This window comes from Parasteatoda tepidariorum, chromosome 10 (assembly GCF_982258835.1).
Source record: "Parasteatoda tepidariorum strain Cologne lab strain chromosome 10, Ptep-v5.0, whole genome shotgun sequence".
Taxonomy (NCBI): domain Eukaryota; kingdom Metazoa; phylum Arthropoda; class Arachnida; order Araneae; family Theridiidae; genus Parasteatoda; species Parasteatoda tepidariorum.
The window spans coordinates 68,005,220-68,030,078 of NC_141764.1; the positions used below are offsets into that span (position 1 = coordinate 68,005,220).

General features: G+C 26.5%; 1 protein-coding gene across 2 annotated transcripts in view; it reads left to right on the top strand.

The window, feature by feature from the left end:
• Positions 1 to 24,859, top strand: part of LOC107454903 (protein turtle) — a 973,849-nt gene that overhangs the window by 860,274 nt on the left and 88,716 nt on the right. For both annotated transcript variants that reach the window (XM_071184031.2, XM_043039893.3), the window contains one exon: positions 22,431 to 22,766. In XM_071184031.2, coding sequence (XP_071040132.1) covers positions 22,431 to 22,766 — 336 coding nt within the window. The remainder of the gene's footprint in view (positions 1 to 22,430; positions 22,767 to 24,859) is intronic.

The following is a 24,859-nucleotide window of genomic DNA, read 5'->3' on the forward strand; positions in this document are numbered from 1 at the left end:
AATTTTAACTAGTGTAAACAAATCGTGTTTGGTTCATACTTATTGGAATCAGTTGTTAATATAGATAAAATATATTAAACTAGATAAAATTGAGCAGAATCGCTTACAGTTTCTTTTTAAATTCATTCTAACTGTATTAGTCGATACAAACAAGTACAAATCAATTACAACAAGTACAAATTTATCGACGTTTTTTTTTTATTATGTAGCTCATGCTATACGTAGCAGCGTAGATTGTATGACATTACTCGTTATGTTGTATGTTTTGTACACATTATAAATATAGTTTGTTTAGCTTCCTTAGCGACATAAATCTTAATCGAGAATAATTTACCACACAAAATGGCTTTTGTTTACCAGAATAAACATTTAAACTGTTTTATAAAATTAGTTTCCTTTATGATTCATAGTTATTTATGTAATTGGAACTAGTTATTTATGTAATTGAAGAAAATTTAATTTTATCATTTTTAAGATTTTAAACGGTTTTTACTGGATTAAAATGCAACAAATATGTAATAAATTTATGCTGCTCTCTTATTGATTTTCATTCGAGTCAGTGTCTTATGCAGATGTGGAGATAAAGTAATTACTCTTTTATCAATTCACTTGATATGAAGATAAATAGAGGTATACGTAACAATTGTTTAACTTCAAATTCAAAGCATTTTCTCATACAAAACTATTTGCCACATTTGATAATTTCTTTAATTTTAGTAAAATATGTAATTAATCACATAAATCTCATTCCAAATTTATTGGACTAATACATTTTTTTGTAAATAAGTGAAAATAAAATAATGTTAACAAATTACAGTGGAGACATAGTTTTAGTATAAAATCAAATTTTTAAATTTTCTAAAAAATGAAAGAAATTCAAAAGGTATTTTTATGCTGATTTAAAAAGTGCAGTGCTGAATTGGTGCTGCAATTTTATTTTTTGTATTCGGGATCCTAACCTGTCTGTATATGCATAGTTTAATAACCATTTTATAATGAACATTAATTTGTTTGACAATAATATATGTATAAGCTCAATTAATTTGTTTTCAAACATGAATTACAAAAAAAAATCATATTATTTGTTTACATGGATAAAAATTAAATAATTTAAATGCGTAATTTATATTGAGTTATTGGTGTTAATTACTCATAAAATTATTTGGGAGAAATAATATACAAAATAGTTTATTAGATTTAAAATAAAGATTTTGCTAACTTTAGTAAAAAATTTAGGATACATAAAAATACTTAATAAATAAAATAGATTTTTTTAATTGCTTTCTAAATAATACTAGTTCACTTTTTATAGACAAAACATTAGTGACAAATAATTGCATTTTGTCCTCTTTTTTAATGCATTAATTTATTTTTGGAAGGAAAAAGTGGTCTGTTAACTGAAATTAAAAGAAAATACATAAAATAATTCTCTATGCATGACAGAAAAACTGAGGAAAAGTAAGAAAAAATTCTGGTTCAATTACTGTACTGTATAGAACTAACATTTCTTGTAAAAAAATGCTAATAAAACCAAACTTTTTGGTTAATAAAACCAACATACATGGTAGTTATGCAATACAGTTGGTACTCTTTTTTTTAATATAGTAACTGTTTATCAGTGATTCTGATTTTCGAAATTGTAATTCTTATTACCACACACTTAGTAAAAAAATACAAAACTTAAAAGTATACTTAACCGACTAAATGATTTTTATGCATGCTCTGTATATATGTATATGTTTAAATTAAGGAAAATATTATAAATAATTAAAACCTAGATTTTATTTAGTTTTAGATTTAAGTCCATTCGAAATGTTTTTACATGTTTTTTTTAAATACCTAAGGTATCATGATTAATTATCAAATTGCGCCACATTTTTCTAAGTTGTTTCACCTATTATGGAACCATATTTTATTTTTAATTTCACCAAAATCATTACCAAAGTGCTTCCATAAAAATTAACAAGCTTTTTGGTGCTCCCAGAGACCAAGAAACATGTTAAAATTTACCATATCCTGGTTGTTTTAACCATTATTTTTATCTTACTGTGAAAATTTAAGCATTCGGAAAAATAAAAAAAGAATATTTTTAGTTCACAAATGCTTACGTAGCAAAAAAAGAAGAAAAAGTCAGAAATGGAGGAAGTGAAGGGATTATTCCCTTTTTTTTTTTTTCAAAATACGACTCTTTAGCTTTTAAGCTAGATTCAACTCATGCTGGATCCATTTAATTTTATGATCCGTAAACTTGACCTGAATTTTCAAGGATATTAAACTCAATTGGTAAAGACTATTCATATTTATCGTTGACGGGGTCGTTATCTTCGTCTGGAATTACCAACCCTTACTTAATCCGTTCGTGAAATAAATCTTCCAGGACCATTTCACATATCATTGCCTCGTCACTGCGAAGCAAACGTTAAACATAAGCCCTAAATTAAACAGGAATTAATCGAATTATTAATTATCTCCGGCCAAGAATGGAGGAGGGTATCCATTAAGCAGAGTAATCATTTGTCAAAAGTTCAACTCTCTGCGCATGTGCATACTTATATATGAATGGCCACATCTGAGAAGAGGTTTATGGGAGATCCACTTTTGAGGGCAACGGCAAATTTTCGAGGGTGTTATATGGGATTAACCTCTCAAAGCAGGAAAAGCCAGAAATGATCAAATATTGGATATGGTAAGTGGTAGTGATATAAATGGAAAAATATGATTGCGTTTGTTGTGTAAGCGAATTTGAAGTTATTCGCAGTCGGATGTAATTTGGAATAAAATTTTGGATTAGGAAATGGTAGAAAATAAAGCTATATCTCTCTTAAATGTCCAAATATATTTTAATATTTTGAAGTTAAAGTTAATAATTCATTTATAACAACTCATTTCGATTATACCTATGTAGGTTCGGGTACGGTTTAAATCAGCATTATTATGTAGAGGAAAAAATAAAAAGAGAGAAATGATGAACAAAATGTCCTTATTTATAAGTTAAAAGAACAAATTTGGTATTTTGGTAGACAACTTTCTACATTTTACAAAATTTTAATCAAACAGATTTAAAATCGGATTTGAATAGCAGAAGAAACGGTATAGATTACAATCAGCAAACCATAGACGATACCACATACGTAATATATATATATATATATATATATATATATATATATATATATATATATATATATATATATATATATATATATATATATATATATATATATATATATATATATATATATATATATATATATATATATATATATATATATATATATATATAATATAAAGCATTTAATGCTCTGTTTTACTGTTTTAAATGCGTTAATTTAATATTTTAAAATTGTTTATATATTGTTATTTTTAAAGTATTGAATATATTAGAGAAACCTTTGCATTGTTAGAAATACTATACACTATAATTGGACTATACATCTAAGCAATAAGAAATTGTTTCAATATATCAAATGACATTAGTGATTTTCTGAAAATACTTTAAATTAATTTGATAAATAAAGAATTTCGAAACAGTAATAAAAGAATTTGTTAGAGAGTCCTGCACTAAAAACCCTAAACATAGTGTAATGTAATAAAAAAATTTAAAAAAAAAATTCAATTTTGTTTTTTAAAAAAGAAAAATTGTGCTATATTGCAAATTACAATAAATGCTTTAATTTTTAGTGCAAAAAATATATTGGAGATATATTTGACATTTTTACGGATACTTTACGCTATATTTTGAGTAATCAACTAAACAATAAAAATTGTTTCAGTGATCAAACTGCAAAATCAGTTTGTAGAAGATCAATTTGAGGATTAAAGAACTTCAAAGCAGTAATAAAAAGAAATTTTAAGAGAATCATGCACTGAAACTTTAAACTGAAAGTAAAAATGCAAGAAAAATTTTTAAATATAAGATACACATTGTTCTTTCAGAAAACAGAAACTGTGACATATTGCAAGTTTTTCCATTTTCGTCACTCTGCATAAGCCAAATAATTCTTTTTCACGCCAAATAGGAACCACTTTTGAATATTTAAACTCACACTCGAATGAAGACATTTTACCTTTCTAAATAAGATATCTCGTTGGCGAAGCACGAGGACTTATCTCTAATGCATGGAAAATTTCTCAGTTTTGCATGTAATACATTATTTATTTATTTAACACTGTACACCCTGCACGTATGCAATAAGCTCAAAGTGAACAGAAAACTGATTAAAGCTTGGGAAATGTGCTTGTGGCGATATAACGTGTACTGAATTTCTTAACTAATCTTGCGGGGTGTGAAATGACAAAAAAAAGTTTTCTTTTTAAAGAAAATGTTTTTCTTAGAGAACTATTGCGCGTTTAAAAGTAGTCGTTTTGAAAATTATGCAACTGTAAATAACCGAGGAAGTGTTTCTTTATGCAAATGTAAGTAAAACAAGGTTCTTAATTCTTGATTTTCTTAACGCGTTGAATTTCCTCTTTCATTTTATTTATGTGAGAGAGGAAATACGGTCACGGGTAAATTGAACTAAAGTATATCTAAGTAGTAACAGCATTACGAATTAGTTTCTTTTTTTTATTAGGTTTATTTTTCCTGAATTTGATTTATGTAAGTGTTACTATAAAATACCTAAAATACATTTATTTTGTTTTTAATATTTAGTTTAAGTAAAATACGGTTGTATAAGAATTGGTTCGTAATCAATTTATGTTATCAATTAGGTAAATCTTAAATATAGGTGGAAAAAAAAGCATTTTAACAATAAAGAGTAGAAATTTCTTGCAATTTTATATTCCATTTGAAGTAAAATAAGCTACATGATTCTGTTTAACATATTGCAACCAAAATTGCTAGATCGTGTTCTAAGTATTATTTTATACAAAAATAAATCAGAGATTCTTAACTAGTTTAATAAAAATTGCAATAGTTATAAGTGACAAAATATAGATTTAAAATTTACAAAATGGCATCATATGTTCTTACTGTAACAACAAACAATTAATGTAAGTGTTTCAAATTATTTTAAACACATTCAATCAATGAGTAAAACTGTGCTCATACTTTAGATCTATGTTTTAGTAAATGAACACCTCTGAGGATGTGTTCGTAGACATTAGCACTGTTTCTGCCAAAAAAAATGAATTTTCTCAGTGTATTTCTTTTTCGAAGTAAATCTCAATTTAATTTAAATTAAATGAATAGAATGATTGGAAAATGATTTTGTATACTTAAATAAATGGGTAATAATAATAGGTTAAAAGAATTTTACTTTAAGACTAAAATTGTATTTTTATTTTACTTACCAAACTAAACTAAAATTGTATTTTAAATAAAATTTTACTAGAAATTTTTTTTCTGAATATTGCTGAATAGAAAATAATTCCTGAATAAAAATTAGTTTGACTGATAATCACATTATGCTTTGTTTTTAGCATTATACATTATAAATACATTAATTTAATCACTGAGGTTAGAGAAATTTTTATTACACTGTTAAAAAAACTTTTGGAAAAAATGGTTAAATGACTATTTATTTAATTGTTATTTCACCATATTCAAATAAAACAGTCAAATGACCGTTAATAAGATGGTATTAAAACTGTTAACGTTGAATAAAATTTTTTATTAACTTCTTTCACTTAATATGGTTAGACAACCAGAATTTCATCGCAGCAACTAGGTCCACTTAATGAAGCCACTTTCTCCTTTGCAGATGAGTACATATTATAACCAAGAGGGTTAATCTATCAATCTCACGACCGACTGAACAGGAGTTCGGGTCCCAGCATTGACATCACAATATTTTCTCCATATCCCTCAACACATGGAGAGTTTCCAGTGTCCTTCAACCCTAAATTTGTGACCCTCGGCAATTACAATAAGATAATTTCATCTTATTCACGCATAGATGGCAACACCATAATACTGCTGAACTATCTCTAGTATCCAGTAAAATTTCTTTATTACGGTTTTGAAAACCTGCTAGTTTTAAATGGTTTTAACTTTATTGGTTGTTTATGGTTAATTATGGTTTTAAATGGTTTTTATGGTTTAACTTTATGGTTAACTTTATGGTTTTTTAAAACCATAAAGTTAAAAAATGTTCCTTACCGTAAATTTTAATTTTACGATTAATTGGATGGACAAACTGCTGCAGGTTATTTTACCAAAATTTTAGAATAAAAATTCTAACAGTGTGGAAATTCAATGTGCACTTTTCTGTATGAATTAAAATATATGTGACCGAGTGCTTCAGACCGCAATATTCGCTCCTTTGAAACAGTTTATAACAGCATTATTTCGATAACATAAATAGATATAATGCTAAATTTTTATTTTACATTTAAAAAAGTACAAAAGGTTGTTGTGACCTATTACTCTAAGAAATATTTAAAATAAAAAATTTAGATGTATCGAAAGTTATTTAAAATTAATAACATTTCCTCAGAAGTGATAGAATATTTAAATTGTATTCATACCAGTGATATTTCAGTTCGATATCATCAATTTCATCAATTGCAAATACAAAACACTATTTTCTCGAAATATATTGAAGTAGTCATGAAAATATTTATTTCAAAACCTCATTTCTTTCCCCATGAGTACTAAAAAATCCAGAATTGTGCATCAAAGTCACTTTTTTTAAGAATATAAAAAAAAATAGAATCTAGTATTCAAACCTACACGTGGTTAAGAACTGAAATTCAGTTTCGTTAATACAAAAAGCGTTACCTAGTTTGCACGATTTTTTTTCAAAGAAAAAAAATAAAACACCGGATATTGAGAACTAGTAAAACCATAAAATCCACTCAAAGGAAGAAAAAAAAACATATAAATTCGCATTTTCAATCTTTCCCCTTCATTTTTGATGGAGGTTTCGAATTTGGAGAAGTATTCGCATCAAATTGATGGATACCTAGGGTCGTTTACTTTGATTTCCCTAGTGTACAGAGAACTCTGTTGAATTCAGAACAGTTAATACTTGGCAGCTGGAAATGACGACCGAGGCCCTAGTGTCCGAAATAATTCACCCGTTGCCCTATTACGCAGGGCAAATAGTGATGGTTTTGAAACAATTTCCTTTCTATTTTCGACGTGCCGAAAATACTTTTCAATTGTTCTATTTTTTCGATTTAAAAATTCGTGCAAATCTGCATATGGTGAAAAGTAATACTTTTGTTAAAAAGAAGTATTCTTTTAAGAATTTTGAAATTTGCTTCAGTGCATAATTTAACAGAAAAAAATAAATTGAAAAATGTTGCATGGGGTTCGAAGATTAAATAATTCTAATTAATTAAAAAGAAAGTAGTATTTTTAATTAATTTAATAGACAAGTAATTGTAATTCTCCTGCGTGTTCAGAACAGCAAATACTTGGCAGTTGGAAAAGAGGACCGAGACCCTAGTGTCCGAAATAATTCACCCGTTACCCTATTAGATAGGACAAAAAGTGACGATAACAAAACAATTTCCTTGCTAATTTCAACGTGTCGAAAATTAGTTTGTACTTGGAAAAATTAAATAATTTAAATTATTTGAAGATAAATAAATGTTTTTAATTAATTTAAAAGACTAATAATTACAAATTGTTGCAGTGTAATATTAAATCATGCATTATATTTTTCAATAAATATTTCAATATAAGAAATTTACTTGATTATCCTATAAATGTAGTTCGGTATCAGTTTTTTTGTTTTAAAATTTCATTTCATTAGTCTGATATTTTAAGGATGTCTTTCAGACAGAAAATTCAGTTAAATGTCCGAAATTTCTTAATTTATTTAAGGAACCGAATGACAATGCATTTAAATGTTTTTTTGTTTCTTTTATCCATTGATGTGTGTATTATAATAATAGTTATACCACTGTGTATTATATACTACATACTATGCATTATATATTACTGTGTATTTTTTACTACATACTATGCATTATATATTACTGTGTATTATATAATACTTAATATGTAAATTTGAAGTTCGTGAGTATTTAATAAACTTGGATTTCAAAACCTTTAAGTTTTCAAAGAATATTTACCAGAAAATTGGAAATCAGTCACTAACTACAATAAATCACTTTTTGAGACATAAAATTAAATAAAAAATTGTCCAAAAATGTAAATTAGTGAGTAAGAAAATATAAATAAAGAAATTTCGGGCTTAAAACATCGCGTAGATTAGCATGAAGGAAGTAAAATACTCTTTCTGTTTGAAGTTTCTTGTATATTTCATTACTCTGATTATATAATTTAGTAATATAATTTGTCAAATTATATTGCCTTCAAAACTGTATAGTAAAACATTTAATTAGAAGCTTCTTATTCCCTTTGAATCATGACTAATAATTAAAAGCATTCTAATTTCTATACGTAATGCAAAATATAATTAATGTGTTTAAAATTCCCCTAATATATTCTCTAATGTTTTAATGCTATTAAACAATTTCTTCTTGAACATGTCATTATAATTAATATTGCGATGTTCTATTGTTTCATTTAATATAAAATAACATTATATTTGTTTTCCCAATTATTTGTACATTGAGCAGGAGGTGTCTTCATTAGCATCTCTATGATTGCTTTGCACTTAATGCAGAAAGCCTCTTTCGAAATTTAACTGAGTGCGTTATTAGTAATTTAAATTTCATTTCAATTGGTAAAACAGTTGTAATCTGAATTCAATTTGTGAATTGTCTGTGTATTTGGAAAATAAAATAAGCATAGAAAAATATAATTTCATTTATTTCTATCATAAAATGAAATAAAAATCAGCTTATCATTTTAGAAATATTAAGCAATTTTTTTAAAAGACTTTTTTGACAAGGAAAGTGATAAAAAACAGGAGATTTAGCGCTTTTAACTTAAGGGAACTGGCAAATAGCTTAAATTTTTGTTATAACTTCACAACAATTCCATTAATGAAACAGAAGAATAGGTAAAATATATTTTAAAAAAAACTTAAAATTTTATATCTCTCTTTTTTAATTTTAGTTGTGATTTTCCCTTTTTATGATAAATTAATGAATAAGCTTTAGCTTTTTTAAGATCCTATAATAATAAGAAAAGTTAACTGGCTAAAGATTGACTTGTTACTTACACACTAAATTTACGCTTAAAAGGAAGAAGAAAAAAACACTAAGCAGACTTAAGCAGATTGACCAAGAATGCAAGCATGATTTTTTTTTTTATAAACTATTTACAAACTTTTGTTTAATTTAAGAATTTTGATTAAATTTCTTCAGAAAATATTCTGCTCGTAATGTAAAAATAAAGAGTTTTTTCACTAAGAATAAAAGTATGACCAAAAATTACCAGATTATGGTAAAATTTGCAGTAAGCTCTATGGTAAGCTTGGTAATTTTTACCAAAGTGTTATGGTAATGATTCTGGAAAAATGAACAATAGTATATAAACTTATAATGTATGATAAACTTTGTAAAATGTGGTAAAATTAGGTAATTTTAATATGATGCCTTAGAGTATAAGGTAAAGATCAAGTTTTAGGCTAAATTTATTCTTCACTTTTGTATTCTTTACTAAATGTGTGGTAATAAGAACTATAATTTCGAAAAGCAGAATTTTCTGTAAACCATTACTATATAAGCGAACGAGTTAAAAAATGAATGGTTTGAATACCGTATATTTTGGATTTTATTACCAGAATTGTGATTTACTTTTTACCAGAAATGTCATCACCATACAGTACAGTAACTTTACCAAGAATTGTTTAAATAATTATTTAGGTAAGCTCTATTTCCTATCATTAAACTAATTTAAACAATTGAACATTCTAAATTATTTAAACATTCGTATTTATTTAAACATTGTTTTTAATAAAAACTGAAGTTTTTATAAAAGAAACCTATAGAAAAGCTATGTAACCAAGAGGCATAAAGAGCTTATGAAATATCATAGATCAAAAATAAAACAAAAACACTTTTGATTACAATGCGTTTTTTTTTTAAGTACAAAATTCAGATATGAGAATTAAATTTTGTACTTAATGAAATTTTGTATGTTCTGAAGTGACCCCTTAGAAGAAAAATTATAAGATTATTAAAAATGTAAATGGAATGATGAAGAAAAATATATTTAAAGGCTTTGAGTACATACCCGGAACAAAAGCGAAGAATAAAAATTGTTCCCCGTTTTTCCTTTCTCCTTAAAATCTTCAAACCAAAATGTTTTCATAAGAATAAATGCCCTACAAAATATTCCTGCCTCTATTTTATACTTTTTATAACATTTCCAAAATGTTTTAAGCTGAAAATCAATGTTGACATTGATAAATGCCATCTCAACCGTTACAGGGATTTCCTTTCCATAAAGCATTCATCAGTTTGATGCTCTTGTTCTCTATTTGGAAGCTGTTTTTTTTACACCTTTTTTGTAGGAAATGTAAAGAAAAATATTTGAATGTTCAATAGGGTTTTCTGGAATATTTATGTAAATACAAGATGAAGATAGAATTAAACTTAAAGAACAAACCTAATAACCCGTGAAAATTATGAAGATTTGTATTTTTACAAATTGATGGCTTTATTTACTGTAGCTAAAGGGATCAAGCCACTAAATGCAGAATTTCTTTTTACTTTTTATTTGATTTTTTGGCTTTACGGGATATCACTATGTATCCTAAACAAAGACTGAAGTGAAAAAAGATTTTAAAATAATTTGATAAATTTACTTTGAATTAAAAAAAAATTTTTTAATTTTTCCAAGTCCATAATATAGTCATAATGTGTCTCATAATGTTATTTTCGGTTTTCTATTCTGCCTAAATTATAAAGGGGGGAAATTTAAACTACAAATAAATATTTTAAAAACTATTTCTTCTTGTACTGAAAAAAATTGAATGTAAAAAGTAATTCGAGATTGATTATAAACTTACATTTAAAGATTTCATAGAAATATTATAATATAGTTATTTTTAAAAAAAAGAAAAAACAATTAACATCCCGTAGCATTTGTTTTTCAAATCTATGTGACCTAATCGATAATCATACAGAAATAAATTTCATTTTTCTGTATCTAGATAAAAGGTATAGATTATCATTTTAACAAATACTAATGTAAGTTTTGTATGTATCTGAAAGTATACATTTGCGCTTAATTTTCGTTAAGATTTCGGGTTACTGTTATTTTTTATTACTATTTAGCAACTATACTTATTTTATGCAAAACTTAAAAGCAATAATTAAAATCTAAACGCGTAGAAATAAATTAATTTTAATCATATTCCTAATTTCCTAGAAAGAAATTACGTTTAGATATATTTCTATCTTATTTTTTAATAATTAATACAGTTTATTTAAACTTAAGCCTCGCCAACTACATTCAATATTTAATCTTCATTTAACTATATACAGTATTTAATCTCTTTTTAACTAGTCCCTATTTTCTGGCCAAAGACCTCATTATGAACAATAGCTGAGGTAATTTGTTATGCAAGTGCAATAAATCCGATAAGTACACGTGCGACATTGGATATTGTTTTTTAAATAATTGTGATTTTATTATTGTTCATAAATTATATTATAATATTTACACTTATAAAATTTGTTTGCAAATCCATAGTTGAAACTATATTAGTTTTTTTATAAGCACTTAAATTATAATAAAATTAATTCTTTCGAATTAAATTGCTTTTATAAATTTGATTTATTCAAATTTCTGCATGAAACTATAAAAATAGATCAGACATATTCATAAACTGTCTGACTAACTATACTGTGTCTTAAACTATACTGTGGTACTCTAAATATTCACTGTTTTTAAAATAATAAGTTTTCTTTCCACTACTATTTAAACATTATAATTGGCTAAACTATCAGTGTTGCCAAATATGGTAATTTTTATAAACTCTTTTTAAAACTTTGATGAGCATTGAATCACATTAATATTCAAGAGGGCTGTAACAGTTAATAGGGGCCGTCACATTAACCTTCAAAAGGGCTGTAACATTCTATTGGAGCAAAGTTCAACCATTACCTTGAAGAAAATAATTTTTCTTGAACTTGTTTTATAGGATAATATGATTCAGTTAATGAAAACATGATTTAGTTTTAAAACTTATTGAACTTGTAGTATTGAAAACTTATTGAATATTTATAGTTCAGATTTAAACCAATTTTTCTTATAGAGCATCTGATACATAAAGCATATGAAGTATTGAAAATAATAATATTTAATGCATGTCTAATCAGATGCTTTTTTAGTAAATGTTGTTTTCATCTTTCTACAAAAATTCCGAAAGTTTATGAAAATCATTTGTATTTTGTGTCATTCTTAATTGCTACTAATATACTTCTTAATTATATACAAAGAATGAATCATTAATTATAATCCTTATATGATTACTGAAAGGAATATATAGTTATTATCAATTATAATATTAAAGGAAATGTTTTGACAAAAAATAGGAAAAATAAATTTTATTTTATAACGATCTTTTCTAGTAAAAAAATTATATATGTAATTTTTTTTTGAAAAATATATAGAACATTTGTAATTAAAATGAATTTTAAACTATAGTTATTGATATTTTATTTAAATCTTATCTGTTTAAATGATACTTTTAATACGCATGTATTAAAATCGAATATTTTATGCAGTTTTTTTTCACTACATTTATAAGAAAAAAAATAATTTATCAAATAAAATTATAAATTCCGCTAACAAAATTATAAATTAAATTTTACAATTTAATCGACAACTAAAAATGTACTTTAATTTATTATTCATTAACTATGAACATTAACCATCTTCAGTATTATTTGCAAGAAATATTTTTCACTAATGTAATTAAAAAAAAATTAATCCCATTCATATTATCCTTATCTACAAAAATTTATTTTCATCCATTATGTATTGAAGCTGAGCATCAGATATAATCATCTCCGACAAGCACATTTACGAACGCAAAATTAAGAACATATTTACAAACTGCTGAGTTAAAAATGTTTAATTCTCTTCGATATAGTGAATTATCTTTCAGGCGTAATATTGAGGGAATGTAATTCTATCTCCAGCTTCAAAGTCTTCTCTTGCCTTTGGGCTAAGCAACAAAACCATAATCGTGCAAAATATTACCTACGGTAAAATTACTCCTTTGTTAGCGTTTGTGTGTGTCAGCATATCCTGATAGGGAACAAAAGTCCACTTTAGATTATTTTTATCCGAAGAAATATGCACAATACGTGAAATTCTAAACAGAAAAGGAGAAATTGAAAAGGAAGAGCGTTAGTTTCTCTCACATCCCTCGGGAGGTATGAATAAAGCTTAATTTAAGTATCTTCCTATTTATACGCATGGAGAGTTTGGGTAGGGAATTGCCATCCAGGCATAACTCCTGACTTTTGAATTACTTGCCGATGGAAATTATGCATAAAGATATATAAACTTAAAGAACGTTTTATTGGAAACAAGTAGTCTTCAATAGACTCTATTTCTTATTATTTTTCGTTGAATTAAGAATCTTAATTTTTGAAACCGAAATTACACTTATCAATATTTTTTGTCGGTCTTTTGACAATACTGTGATTGAATGAGGTGCTTTTTAACTTTCAAACTGTCGAATTTAAATTAATTTGTCGGAAGGTATGAATAAAGAATAAGTTATGTATATTCCAATTTATACTGTGTCTAATATAGAAAATTGCCATCCAGGCATAATTCGTGACTTTTGAATTACTTACCGATAGAAATTATGCATAAAGATGTATAATCTTAAAACGTTTTATTAGAAAGAAGTAGTTTTCAATCAATACATTTTGTAGTGGCAGTAATTTAATTGAAGTCATTTTTATTTCCAAATTGCCAAATTTAAAACTTAATTGAAAAATGCGTATACAATTAATTTATTTTCTTCAATGAATAAATACAATTTTGGACTATAAATCTTTAAAAATTCAGGAAAATAATCGCACACATTTTCATGACAGCAACTATTGTACTTTATGATTAATGTAGAAACAGTTTTATAACAGGTATTTCGAAAGGATGAAAAAACATAAACACGCATCTAAAAGAATACATGTAATTAATTATTTTAATTTTTAAATAAATTAGAATGATCTAAAAATGAATAATTTATTTTATTTTATTGTCTGTAATACAAACTAACTGCACACACATTTTCATGTTTATAATATACAATCAATCCGCAATAATTTAATATTCGTGGAATCTTTAGATTCTCTCTTTCAGACAAAAAGAGAGAATTTTTTTTTCTTTTTTGGTTTTGATCCTTCCTGGGATACAATGCCCAGAAGATTATTTAATTTTATGAAAGAAATATTAAGGCAGAGATTAAAATGTTTAACATAAATACGAGAAAAGACAAAACAATGTCAATATCCTTCATATTTGACGCTAGCAACTACCTTGTTTTGGTTTAAGATTTTTAACGATTTTTTTAAACGCCATGTACTATTTTAATTCTTTTGATGGTAGTTTGTTTCATTCAACCAATTTAAAAAATTTAAATTTCAAGCTCGAAATTTTGCAATTAATTTTTGTGGATCCATGGTGGGGCAAGGGATAGAGCAGTTGCTTCCTTATGAAGGGATCCAAATTTGAATCCCAACGTGGGCTAATCGGTACGAATTCTGCGGCAAACAAAACGAATTCTGCACTTACTATGCAGACATAAAATAACCTCAGTGGTACACGGATCATGGATTAGAGTTCCCTTGCTAGCAGGTTAACCGTAGGGTGTTTTCGTGGTTTTTATCTTCCTGTAACCCAGATTCGTATAATTTCCATTAAAAAGCCTTCGATGAATGTAAATTTCTCCCAGTACTTCATCCAGCAGTTCCCTTGTCTTCTGAATTAGGTACAACATTACAAGGCTACGGAGTTGAACTCTGGTAGTATACTCAGAATTGAGTTTGTCATTTAATTCCAACTAAAAAATAAATTTAAATAGAACTATGAAAAAAATCGAAATAATGTATAAATCATTAATTTGTGTTGATGCTAACAATCCTTTCCTTGCTGTAGTTGAAAGTTTTCTATAATTTTTAATAATTATTCGATTGTTTCAGAAACTATTATTTTAATTTTTTGAGTGCAGTTTATAAGTTTCATTCAAAAAATTTAAAAAATTGGGATTTTCAAATCCGAAATTATAAAGTGAATTTCACAAATTGTTCTAATATGTTAAAATAAGTAAGTAAAAATCTTACACTTAACCTCAAAATGCAAAAAATAAGTTATATTTACGTAGAATTAAAAAGGAAAATATCACCAAAAATGTAGCCAATAAAATCGGTACTGTTCACCACCAAATGATTTAAAGCAGCGCAAACCATCATTATTCTTGTCACTGACTTATCTGGAGTAGCCGAGTAAATGTAGATAACAGTTGAGTCAGTGAAGCAGAGAATGGAAACTATGTTGGGATTGTATTACTGTAAATGGTCAATCTATAACATAATACTTCTCGGGTGTTAAATTCCGTTAATGACTGGGTGTATGTGTATTTCACCTCTATTTGATGATCATTTTTTTTAACTTCAATGAGTTGCACCAAGGTGCGTGCATTTTGAAATAGAAATTTGGATATGTTTGATATAAAAAAAAGTCAAGAAGTATTTACATTGTGATAGCTAATAAATAGATTCAAAATTGTCTGTAAAATATCGACATTAATGCTCAATTTATTATGTTTCATTATTTGACACAAAAGTGATGTTCCAAGATATATAATAGTTTAGAATATATATCATTTATATGAAGAATGCAGAATGCACCCTGCCGGTATACCATAACGTAAATATGCGTTTTGTAACTCTAATTAAAATCATTTTTAATTAATAAAAATGTTTTTAAAATTAACAACATGCAATAATTAAATTTTACAGATATCATAGCTTAAGAAAAAAGACTTTCTTTGCCTGTACGTTGTAAATTTGTACGGTGAAAGTGAGTAAAAGTGGATTTTTGAGAAAATTGTACATTGTAACCAGAAAATAATTACAGATTTATAATTTTTAACAAAAAAGGCAAGGCACCTATATTTTTCACTCAAAGACATTATTCAGTTTATGTTGTTCAGTGATGTGATAGTCTAAACTATCCGTTGAATATGAAGCTTGAAAAACTGCTTAAACACACCTGATGTGTAAAAACAATTTTAAGTAAGGAATACGCGTATTTCGTTTATGTGTTACATAAATCTAAAAACGGATTCATATGAGCAGCAGGTTTTATAAATAATTAAATCCATATCTTCCGTAAAGCAAACTGATATTCAATAAGAGTTTATATTCTTTTTCACTCTCTCCAAATATTATTTCCTCAAATAATATTTATCATTACCGGTGCAAAAAATACACAATTCTCAGCTTACTTAGAAACAAAAATAGCAAAAAATATTATTTAATTTGTAAGTAGATAGCCCAAGAAATCCGTTGAATCTCATTCGTGAGATGTTACAAAAACTTGCCAGACGTTTGAAACCAATTTCGATTAATGGATAATAACATTCCATTTACGTGTTATATGAATGCGAAAATTGATTTATATGAACAACAATTTTATAAATAAATAAATCCATATCATCCGTAAAGCAAACTGATATCTGATCAATGAGAATTTATAATCTTTTTCACCCTCTTAAAAAACTATTTCCTCAAATAACATATGTCATTACCGGTGCAAAAATATACAATGCGCAGCTATCTTAGCAACAAAAATAGCAAAAAGCATAATTAATATTTGCCAGTAGATAGTCTAAACAATCCATTGAATGTCCGGTATGAGAAGCTAATAAGGCTTGCTTGACGTGTAAAAACAATTTTTTCAAATGAATATTAGTGTTTCGTTTATATGTTACATAAATGTAAAAACTGATATATAAAAGCAGGAAGTTTTATAAATAAATAAATCAATATCATCCTTAAAACAAACTGATATCTAATCAATGAGAATGTTTATATTCTTTTTCACACTCTCCAAATATTATTTCCTCAAATAACATTTATCATTCTCGGTGCAAAAATATACAATACGCAGCTAACTTAGCAACAAAAATAGCAAAAAAACATTCTTATATTTGCCAGTAGATAGTCTAAACAATCCGTTGAATGTTCGGCGCGAGAAGCTGCTAAAACAAGCTTGGCGTGTTACACCAGCACGCAATCAGGCCCGGTATCTACTCGAAATATCTTTTCCTACCCTCTTTAAACACAAAAGGAAACTCACAATGTGGCAAGGCGGCAGTGTTTTAAGTATCGGCCAACACGTGAGCCCAGCTTGCATCGCGTGTTGAGACCTGAGACTATGAAAATGAATAAGGCAAACAGGGCCCTGGGATAATGCAGCAGTAAAACACGGCCAAGTTTGGATAGGGACCTCTAAAAGGAAATGATTGTGGAAAAATGCTAATGAGATTAAAGGAGAAGCGCATTAAAAGAAATAAGAGTAGTTTTCTAGAATGATTTATCAAGATGTAGTTGTATAACTCGAATGGAAGAATCAGAAAAGGGATGGAAAGAATAATTTGTAATTATTAAGTCGATAAACTAAAATTTTAAATGCCGAAGGAATTTTCTGAGCTTAAACATATTTTGTAAACTACTTTTTCAGATAATGCTTTAACTTTTTCAGGAATATATTAAGCTAAATGTTCTAATGTTTTTTTTATGAAAAAAAAACATCTCTTCTATTTGAGCATTGTATTGCGGAAGGCATGTAAATTTATCAGGTATACATCGGAAATATTTTTTTCTGAATTTGAATTAAATGCTGAATTTTATATTTAAGAGAATATTTTGAGTATTGTTTTATGTATTTACATGAATTAATGGTTGCTAAAATGCATTTACAAAATAGTTTTCAGCTAATTTGCGGATCTTTCATTCGTTCTGTTGTGTTCAATTCTTCATCGTTTATTTTTTAGTTATATTATTTACACAGAAAGGTTAATTGATAGCTTACATTTTAAATGCAATCTAACCCTACATTTTTTGGACTTTTTTTCGAAAAAGTTTAATTTATCAAGAACTATTAGACTGATTTCACTCTTTTTTTTTGGCATGAAAAACTATTTTCTTTAAAATGATTAAAAAGCAATTTTTATTTTATAATTTAAACTATTTTCTTACTATTACTAAACAAAAAATAAAACAAAAAATTTCTAAAAGTTTTTTTGCAAGGAACTATCTCTGGATAAACGAAATTTGAACTTTTGCACAAATTTTTTAAATTCGCTAGAAAAGTTCCTGAGATATAGCGAAAAGTAAAATTAATATCAAAAGTGTCTAAGCCAAAACGAACCCCCATATTTGGGAGTCTGAAATCTAAATCAATCACCAACAAAAAAATTAGAAAATCTGATCAATGAAGCAAACATAATTAAGGGTGATTTATTCTGATTTTGCGCACTCTACACCTTTTTCCATGTTGGTTTTCCCATGTATCAAACAACGGACACAAAATTTCAGGGTTTCGCATTTATACAAAATAATCTGTTTTTTTCTTCCTTGTATTGTACATTTATTCTTGAATATCATGTCCTCCACAATTAAGTAGGAAATAACTAACATTCAAATAACTTATTATTGCAAGATTTAGTAGAAAGTTTACGTATTTAAATTAAATTAAGTAATGTTAGTTGGATTAAAGTTCTGCATCAGTTCTTTGCTTCGATATACTAATTCCTATGCTTTGTATTTGCTTTGTTTACGGTGGCGATTCAAACACAAAAGCTCAATTTTAATAAGAACTTTTTCTTAAACTTCGCTTCTTTTTATAATATCAAGGATGTTTCATAGAGTTTGTCTGATTTCGTGGAATTTGGGGATTGATTTTGTGGAAATGCTGTTCTAAGTTCAGTTTTAAATCTTCTAGCTTTTCTTCCAAAACTGAATTTTTTTTAAATTATAGTAATTATTTTGCATTGCTCATAAAATGTGTTCTATTTCTTAGCTTTATTAAATTTAATTTGGGGCGGGGAGTAATAAACATTTCTTAAAAGTAACATGCATATTTAATGTTTGAGGTTTATAACTTATACAAATATAAATGGATACCTATCACTCTCTCAAATATGTATTATAAGAAGTATTAAAAATTGGTTTTGCAGTTGCATATATTCTGTACTACTATCCAAGTTATCAGGATCTTTTACTTGCCACTGTTGTATTATAATATTTATTTTTTTAGTTAAAAAAATTGTAGCGATTCCATAGTTTTTACCCGCATGTCAGAAAGCATGAAATTAAATTGCATAAAAATGTCTGAAAGGGAATATTTTTCAACTATGCTTATAAATCTAAATTATAGTACTCAGAGATAAATAATTATTAATATTCAGAAAACGACGTATATGCATATAATTATAAATTTTAACTGTTTTGTGAAAATGCTATTTTATTACTTGTTTCGAAGTTTTTTTGTTCTAAATGCAATTCGTTTCGAATTCAATTATTATAATTTTTACTAATAATACATTTTTTAAGCACTCATACATAATAAATATAATGAATAATCTCATTTTACATATATTTTAAATTTTCGTTTTTAAAAAATATTTTTTTAGGGACTGGAGAACTTTATTATGATCCATTAATAATGAAATTCTTAAATAACTGAAAATTATTTCCAATGGATAGATCCCTATAGTAGAAATGAACTCTGCGCTTTTAGCGAAAAGAAAGTAAAATCTTCAAATGTCAGTTTTTGAGAATACCAATAATAAACCATTTCATCATTTTTCTGATGATTCTGATGATAGTCTTATTATACATATATTTTTAATTTTTTTATTTTTAAAGAATAATGTTTAGTCATTTAAAGATATCAATATTACCTATTAATAATGAAATTTTTTAATTATTAAAAAATACTACCAATGAATTAATGAATGGATAATTAAGATTATTCCCAATGGATTACCTACAGCAAAAGTAAACTCTATGACTCTATACTTCTCAGCAAAAATGAAGTAAAACCTTCAAATGTCAGTCTAAAACAATGCCAATAATAAATCATTTTATCGTTTTTCTGATGATGAAGCAATGTAACGAAAACAAGTAATTATTAATTATAAAGCAACCCAGCAAATTCAAGTTAATTTACAAATCGATCGGTTCTCTTTTGATTGAAAGATACGATTACTGATTACTTTTTAAAAGTTCCTTTTTCAATATTTTGTATTTAACTGCCTGGAAAATATTGGAATCGGTTTTCTTTGTTGCCCAGTAGTTAATAACACACACATGGCGACATAATGAAATCGCCAATGACAGGTGTCCAGGCTCCCAAATGGCTTGATTTGAGCTTGCTGTAAATAAAGTCCGTTTTCTGAAACTACTGTCATTAATACAAAAGCTTTGTCGCCATTCTAAAAAAGCTTGATACATTAAAGATAAAAAAGTTGATGTAGAATGTTGAAAAAATGCATCAAATAAAGTATCAAGCGAATAAAAAACTTTTGTACTTTTCCAAATAATGTAGTTTTTTTCTTATTTTTATTTACTTTTAAGGGATAAGAAACAAAAAAAAAGAGCTCAAATTCCGCTTGTATCTCATTTTCTTTCGTTTTATATATATCTATACTCCTTAAAGAAATGTTTCGTGGCTGAAGTGAAGTTAAAGGATTTTTTATTTTTGTCATTTTCGAGAAGAGAATAAAGAAGAAAAAAGCCCGGATGCTAAAGAAAAAAAAAATTTTTTTTCGTTTTACTAGTTCTCCTCTTGTAGAAAAGTTTTAAAATCGGGAAAAATGTTCTCCAGGACTATTGTCTCCCAAACAATAATGAAAGACGTTTTGTGAATTTGCTTTGAAACGAATGTCAACTTAAGAAATATTTTGTAAAAGTATTTATCTGCCAATGTTGTCATGATCTTTGTAATTACACAAGTGAAAAAAAAAGTATTTGAATTTCAGGAAAAACTACTTGAGCACGCCCTATTTTTAGAAAACGTTCTCACAATTGAGAAGTAAAATGTCATTTAGTACTTTATTTTATTTCTTTGTTTACTCTTATAAGACAGTTTCTTTTAATAACATTTTAAAAAAAGTAATTTTTTTAAGATAAGTGAAAAAATTTACTTATTGTTCAAACATCAAAATTATACACACATTTTATTGGCGAAATGTAGATATTTTTATTTAAATATTTTCTTTTCGTAAACAAACGAAGGTTCATGGCTCATTAGGCTTTTTCAGTTCATTTAATGCTTATGGCCATTTTCCCCTATAACAATGCTTTGTTTCTTTGTATAACATATAAAATGTTGAATTCAAACAAATATTATACTCGACTTAAATGCATAACAATTTTTCTTAATTATATAGACACATCAATTTTAGAAATACCCCATTGTGCACATTTTATGGTAATTTTTTTGAAAAATTTTCTTAGAAACCTGTATTCATAATAAATTATATTTTATTGCAGTTACTTTATATCTTATAATTAAACTTAATTATATTGACTTTATTATATTTTATTCGAGTCTTAGTTCCAGAAGCGTAGTTATGAGTTTATATGATTCATACCACAAGTTAGGAATCTTATATAAAGTTCTGTGATTTGTTGTAGTTTTTTTTCTTCCTTTTTTTTATAACAATCACTAAGTATAATGATTTTTTTTCTAATATGTTCTTACCAGAACTTAAATATATACGCATAACACACTGAAAAGTTGAAACTAGACTAAAAATTTTCTGTTAATAAGGACTAAAGTTGGTTTTTTAATGACAGTATAATTGCAGTAATTAATGAAATAATGATATCATTGCATTCATAATAAACTAAAACTTAATTACAGTTATGAGTGTAAATTATGTGTAGAAAAAGCTTTAAATCTTTTACAAAGCTTTAAAATTTCATCATTTAGTTTTCCTGAAATATTTGCTTTTTTTAGACAGTATTTAAGCTATTCCACTTGTCCGTTACTCACGTGACGTATAATTAATGTATATATATATATATATATATATATATATATATATATATATATATATATACAGAGAGAGAGAGAGAGATTACTCAATTTAAATTTTAAATTAAAATTACTATTATTTTGAGTCTGTAGTATGTGCATAGTTTTATTTAAATTTAAATATATACTTTTCGTTAGGATTCTAGAGTTTTTATTGTATTTTACGGTTTGCTGAAATCTCTTTGATTAGCATTATTATTATTAAATATAAAATTACTCCATGAACTATATATTTCTAAATTATAATTCTCTTCCGGCCTTCTCTTTTGCATGCTTTTGAAAACAAAGACGAGAAAAATATATTTTGATCATCAATGAGAAACTGAAACAAGTATGATTAAAGGCATATTTAGGATACAGCCCTTCCGTCTCATCCACTTTAATAGATGAATTCAATTGGAAGAGAGTGCTACTTAATATGAAAATTGTGCTCTTCTGTTTAACAAATATAAAATTTTTAAATTATGTATTTTTTTATTTACAGCTACAATTTTGTACACAGCCGTAGTCCGAGGCAAAGTCGCCTTACCATGTGACATATCGCCTCCTTCAGCTGATGATTCGGTGGTCCTAATATTGTGGTATAAAGGAGAAGACCCTGCGCCAATTTATACATTAGATGCCAGACGTGGCACTGTAGAACAAGCCCGACAATCTGCCAGCACTCATCTGGAAAATAGAGCCTATTTCAACATGATTAACCGGCCTGCTTTTCTACAGCTTGATCCTGTACAGGAAGATGACGCGGGGGAGTATAGGTGCAGGGTGGACTTCCGAAAAGCAAGGACTGTGAACACAGTAATCACTCTAAAAGTAATTGGTAAGTGGATATTTTACTCTGTTTTTTCTCTCCTTTGGTAATGAAGTCTCTAAGAATAGTATTAGTTTAAAAAATTTTGAGGTTTGATTTTTGTTATTAAATTAGATAAGTAATGTGGAAATAGGTTTCTAATGACTCAAATAAAAGAATAAATACCATAGGAAATTGTTGATTTTGGTAATTTGATTGGCTATGGTTCACGTCGGATAGCACCATGAAGCAAATACTACTAAATGTAATTAAAAATTACTTTTGTAGGATTAACCTCTAAAGATGTGTTTTGCATAATCTAATAATGTAAAAACATCGGTGAAAGCAATAAATCCTCATAAATGAAACGCAAATTTGAAAATGTTTTAGATTTCTTGTGTTGGTATATATGTTTCAGTTTCGTGCATTATTTCGCAGTGTTAATCAATACCTTACTAACTTTACTTAATTTACGTTACGCTCAAGTGACGCATGAGATCGCGAGCATGTAAAAACATGAATTTACCCAAAATCCTATTTTTGCACTTGTCACATATCTTAAATTACTATAAAAACGTTATGGAAAAAGGATTAGACCTTTTATTGCGAATAAATGAATTACCTAGAAATTCATTCAAAAGATTTATGCACATTAAAAAAGTGTATCTTCTTATATAATTAAGTAAAAATAAATAAAAAAAATTTTAAGAAAATACTTGTGAAGCAAACAGTTTGTTGAAAACTAAAAAACTAACACTTCATTTATTTAAAAATATTAAGCATTTTTGAACATAATATGCGTTACATGCTCGAAAAAGCAATTAAAATTAAAAGCGGTGGATAGAAGAACACCGAAACAAAGCAGAAAAAAAATTAAGTAACTCTGACAAATTTGAGTTTCTCTTTTTCATTCGAACTAAGAAACAAAAAGAGACATCTTATGATGGAAAAACTCTTTTTTTATTTCTTTTTTTGGTTTTCCTTATGAGTATTTATTTTCTTATGAAGATTTCAATTAAGTTAATTTTCTGTACAAAAGAGTGAAGGCGGAAATCTCAAGGGGATGCGCAAATAAGTACTTTTCATGTCAGAAGAATGTAGTTACTGAAATTTTTTTAACGAAATATCGAAGTAAAAATATTTTTTTTTCCTTGTGACTCCATTTTGACTGGTATAAAAATAAAGATTAAATATATTAAATTTTAAGCAAACATTGTTCGAGAGGAAAGCATGCAAAATATTTTGGGATTTATAAAGAACATTCTAAGCTTTTATTTACATAAATTAATTTTTTAGTCGTCTTTTTGAACTAAACATTTATCTGAAAAACCAAAATATTATGTTATTTATGATTATTCATTTTATTTTTAAAAAACAAAATATTAAAAAAATTAGACTTGAGTGCAGTAAAACGTTAAATTGAAAGCATGAAGATAACTAAAACTCCCCCATGATTATTGTTTTTGTCAGTATGGATTAGTTTTATTTTGCTAAATTTTAAATTATTTTATTTATCGCCGAATTCTTTTAGAATTCAGCTTTACAAATAGTTTAAAAATATATATTTCGTTATTTCTAGGTTTCAAAGAATAACGAAAATTTCATACACGTCAGAAAAATTTTAAAAAAAATTTTAAAAATGCACATTTAACTATTACAACCCTAGATTAAAACTTGACACAGATGGAGCACCTGCGTTCTTTCGCATAAATTTTTACTGTTTAATTGCAAGAAAAAAAAACATATATTGGTGTTTTTTTAACACTAGATTGCCTAAAGAAGTCATTTTGACTTCTTTTAATTTCAATTAGAAAAACAATGATGGTATACACAATTATACACAATATGGTAAGGACACAATTTCTTAGAATTTTGTACCACGTATAACTTTTTTACTGTTAATATTTACTAATAACTTGTTATATAACTGTAAATAATACAAAAAATTAATTTTAAACAAATTTCTTTACACATTATTTATTCTTTCTCAATCTAGTCATTTTGACTGTTTTTGGGCAATATACGTATATACTAAGTTTCAATCTTTCTTGTGTAAATTGTGAGAAACTGTGTAATAGCTACTGAAAGAATCTGTCAGATTATATGAATTATATATGTATTAA